Raw genomic sequence first — 4,372 nt, 5'->3', positions numbered from 1 at the left:
AAGAGGAGAAGATGGCCATTACCATATCCTAATTGGTGATATTTGATCTATAGAAGAGGCAAAGCAATGCCCAGTCGGATGACATAGGTCATTGAATTAAGTCTGGAGGCGGCGGCAGGACTCTCTCTCGCACGCGCATCAGTGGTCAAGATCCTACGAATCAAGGGATTAGGCCCATGCCATCGCCGTGCCTGTTAAAACCGCATCTTCAGTAGCATGAAAGAGGGGGATTGGCTGTTGCTCATATTCATGCTCGGCTAATCTCCCCAAAAGGTTGAGCCTGGGGACCTTGTGCCAACCAGGCTCCTCATTTCTGGCAATACATGAAAGACATCAGGCCAAGCAACATTCGACATCTTTTATTCTTCTTCTTGGCTTTCTTTTTTCATTCGTCCCAGGGAAAAGCGCCGGCACGAGCACGCCGAGCGAGGCGTCCCTATTCGCCCACCTGGAGGAACCCCACGGTTAAGACAAGGAAGGGCCTTTGCCTGCCGCATTATGTTGTAAACATTGATTATTAGTTTGTAATAAGCTGTTCTTGATCATACAAACGAACAACTCATGGTTTTCGGAAATGCAAATTTACATGCGGCCTAACCAGTTCTGCAAAATGTGATTTTAAAGCATGTTAGCAAAAAATAATTTTTCCGAATTATTGGGCATTTCCCAAAATTGTATGTAATTTAATTTATTTTTGTAAAATGCACGTAAGTATGCGACGCTTGTAAAAGCTTGATCTTGGACAGAATAGAGTTTAAAAACAAAGTTTTGAAAACTTTCCGCAAAGATAGGATTTGATTAAACTTGATAAAAGATATAAAGTCAATGTCGTTAAGTCTATAATGCTAAAACGGAACGATAAATCTAATACTAAACGTGTGTGTGATATTGGACCTGATAGTAGTTAACACGACAATAATCATAAGTCTCTATTCCATCCATCCTCCAACATTGTTGTTTTGGGCCTAGAATAAATAGACCGCAAAACAGCCAATATCTAGACAAAAATCATTAGATGTAAATTGTTTGCATAAAAATCAATCATCAGAAACAAAGGAGAAGGGCCAACACTGACAATATCATAACCCATGGAGTGGCGGGAACCAGAGGGCTGAGCTAATATACGCTTGATCGGCTATAAAAGAGGCGAGGTCGAGCAAGCACGACTCACAGAACGCCTGACATGCGCGAGCCATCTGTGGCGGACGGAGTGGCTAGACAAAGTATCCAAAACCGCCCGACTCAATTGGCGCTGTATAAATAGAAATATCGACACAGGCTACCGGAATACATAATTACTGAGAACTGAGGCTCATATCAAACTGGTATCGCAATCTCATGTAATAGAGACTTTGTATGATGTGGTATATCGAGCGGTGTTTATCCCAAATTAGTGATTAAAGCTGTGGGCTGCATGCCAACGGATATCCAACATGGGTGTATAAAATAAGCTCTAAGAGTTTTAGGTGTAATTACTCAAACACTTGTGCAAACTCGGTCGCGGCTTTGTGGAGCACTGCTTCGCGCGCTCTAGGCGCTTGTCTTCTTCTTTTCCTTCTTATTTATATTAATATTATATATATTATTATATATATATTATATATTATATATATTATATATATTTATATATTATTATATATATATTTATATTATATATTTATATATATATATATATATATATATATATATGAGATTAATGGTAGTCTTCATAAGAGAGATTCTCTTTGATCTCTATCAGCTGATTCGCATTAGGATGATGGATCGTCGTTGGATTGATCCTACATATTCTAAACACAGTTGGTGATCGGTGTCGTTTGACTTCATCACAGTCGTATATTTTTAAGTTTTGATGAAGACTTCATAATGTCGATGAGTACACGACGTTACATTGTTGTGGTTTAGATATGTATCAGTTCACGAGATCATACATGGTCGTTCATCATGTGATTTTAGGATAGGAGGGAATCTTAATGACATGGATACGATTAATTATTTTTTTTTTCTTGAATCTTTTTCTTTTTTCTATATATTTATATTAATATATATAATATAATAGTATATAAATATATAATTATATATTATATATATAAGTATATTAATATATATATAATATTCATTGATTGAATGATACAATATTATTATATTCAATATTTTTGTAGTTTGTAGTTATCTGTATCCTAAGTAACAATAATAATTGGAAAAATGTAACCTTCTACCGATGAGATGGTTTATATCACTTTTCTACAGGATTTCCTAAAAATAATGTAATTTTTTCTTATGTGGTTGCTAAAAAAAAAACATTGTAAGGAAAGGTCAAGCCGAGTTCCCACGAAGCACCATTGAGCTAGAAAGCTCCTCAAAAAACAACTCACATTCACATGATGCACCAATCCATCATCGATCAAAATCTCTAATATCCACTATTTCATGGGCCATTTGACCTTGATTACGCCCATCCACATGGCTTGTCCCCTGAACTTCCATCCTAAAGGGTCCACGCTGCCCCCAAAATGGACGGGCATTACCCTAAAGGGTGCACCCCCACCATCCGTACTATCCTAGCTGTGTAAGGGCCCAATTTCCTTGCAATGAGATAGAGCCCCATGATACATTGTCCCCCTATTCCTTCAAAAATTTTCTATGGATCACCAACTTTAAAATTTATGAGGAGCCGTGTAATGATATACTGCATTTTCTATACAATTTTCTATAGGGAGCCCTCTATATGATTTCATTTTCCCTCCACCTTCCTTCATTTTGACAACACTATTATTGCTTCCATATATATATATATACTACTGCTCCTCTTGTAGTCCTATAGCTTTCGAACCACCTCTAGCACCAAGAGAGAGTTTGAATCGGAAGAATTCTAGGGTTAGATAGGTTAAGGAGACCTGAGTTTTTTTTTCAGGACTCATGGAGAATGGAATAGGGAAGAAAAATGGCAATATCGACTGCCTAGATGGAACAGAGCTAAGGCTTGGTTTGCCCGGAGGCAATGAACCAAAAACCCCTTGGGTTAATAAAAGATCACTATCTGGAGAATCAAAAGGAAGTTCAACTGATTCAGTTCATGGTAATGATCGAGATACCACTCCTCCGGCCAAGTAAGCTTATGCTTTTATAGAAGTACATGAACATTTAAATTTTGCTGCAATCTTTATAACCCTAGATATACTAAACATAGATATTTTTCGATATTACAGGGCTCAAGTCGTAGGATGGCCACCGGTGAGATCATATCGAAGAAATAATTTGGCGGCGAAGAAGAAAGAGGAGAGTGGAAGGTTTATTAAGGTTAGCATGGATGGAGCTCCTTACTTGAGAAAGATTGATCCCAAGGTGTACGAGGGATACAAGGAGCTTAGAGAGGCTTTAGAGAACATGTTCAAGAATTTTTCTCTAGGTAATTAATTAACAAGTGTTTGCTACAAAAACATATTACATTCTTGAAAATAGTGATTTATTTATTTATTTATTTATTTATATTTATTTATGAAACAGGTGATCTATTGGAAATGGGAGGATATGATCGGTGTGAGTATGATATCACATATGAGGATAAAGATGGGGATTGGATGTTGGTTGGTGATGTCCCTTGGGAGTAAGTATTATATTGATGAATAAATGGGTTAAATTTTTAGAAACTTTCGAAATAAATTGTTTAGCTTTAATTTTATTGCGTTTAATTTGTTCTAATTATGTCTCTTTATGTCGCTTGTAGGATGTTCATTTCATCATGCAAGAGGTTGAGAATAATGAGAGGATCTGGAATGGACAAATATTAGGCATTATTTGTCATGGAAAGTTAAAACATTATTAATTTCTTTCCGCTTGGTCCCCCATGCTCTTAATGTTTCATGGAGTTTGGACCGATCAAAAGGATAGCCTAGCTGGGGAAGAGAATTTTCTTTGTCATGAAAACGTATTGATGCCAACTTGTACAAATTTCTTTTGTTCTGCAAAAATCCATCGCTTTGAGCCAGTAGTATGCTTAAAAGCTTTGAATGATTACATGTTTTTGTTAGAAGAAGAAAGAAAAGGGCAAAAAGAAAAGGCAATGCAACTTTTAAAGCTGTTTTGTTTATTTAGCGCTGGGCTCCATATGATTATTTGCACTAGCTACTCGACCTCATTTAACGAATGGCAATTAACTGCCAATATGATTTGGAGAAGGGACAGTTTTTAAACTGTGAATATCCGCCTTAATTGATTTTGTAAAACATCCAATAGAAATTTAATTTCTCACATATTTGGTTGCTCCAAGTTGTCAGGTCGAAAGATATTACGCCGCGTTTGGTACACTGGAATGACCGATAATGAAATGCAATTTTAACTTCTCATTTATGTCTATCAAACATGATGTATGTTT

At 36.6% G+C, this 4,372-nt stretch overlaps 1 protein-coding gene across 1 annotated transcript; it reads left to right on the top strand.

Annotated features, from left to right (window-relative positions):
- Window positions 2,811-4,091, top strand: LOC109822661 (auxin-induced protein 22D-like). The gene is made up of 4 exons (XM_020388891.1): window positions 2,811-3,107; window positions 3,207-3,406; window positions 3,505-3,604; window positions 3,725-4,091. The coding sequence occupies exons 1-4, from the start codon at window positions 2,917-2,919 to the stop codon at window positions 3,786-3,788; spliced, it is 555 nt and encodes a 184-aa protein (XP_020244480.1). The 5' UTR covers window positions 2,811-2,916; the 3' UTR covers window positions 3,789-4,091.

The sequence above is a fragment of the Asparagus officinalis genome, chromosome 8 (genome assembly GCF_001876935.1).
Source record: "Asparagus officinalis chromosome 8, Aspof.V1, whole genome shotgun sequence".
In the NCBI taxonomy this organism is placed as follows: Eukaryota; Viridiplantae; Streptophyta; class Magnoliopsida; order Asparagales; family Asparagaceae; genus Asparagus; species Asparagus officinalis.
The sequence above is the reverse complement of the archived record's forward strand: the minus strand, read 5'-3'. Positions and strand labels throughout refer to the sequence as shown.

Excerpts from the sequence above, each read along its gene's own strand:
- LOC109822661 (XM_020388891.1), top strand. The coding sequence starts at position 2,917 with ATGGAGAATGGAATAGGGAAGAAAAATGGCAATATCGACTGCCTAGAT. Across the intron at positions 3,108-3,206 it reads GATACCACTCCTCCGGCCAA|GGCTCAAGTCGTAGGATGGC; the intron begins GTAAGCTTATGC and ends TCGATATTACAG. Across the intron at positions 3,605-3,724 it reads GTTGGTGATGTCCCTTGGGA|GATGTTCATTTCATCATGCA; the intron begins GTAAGTATTATA and ends TGTCGCTTGTAG.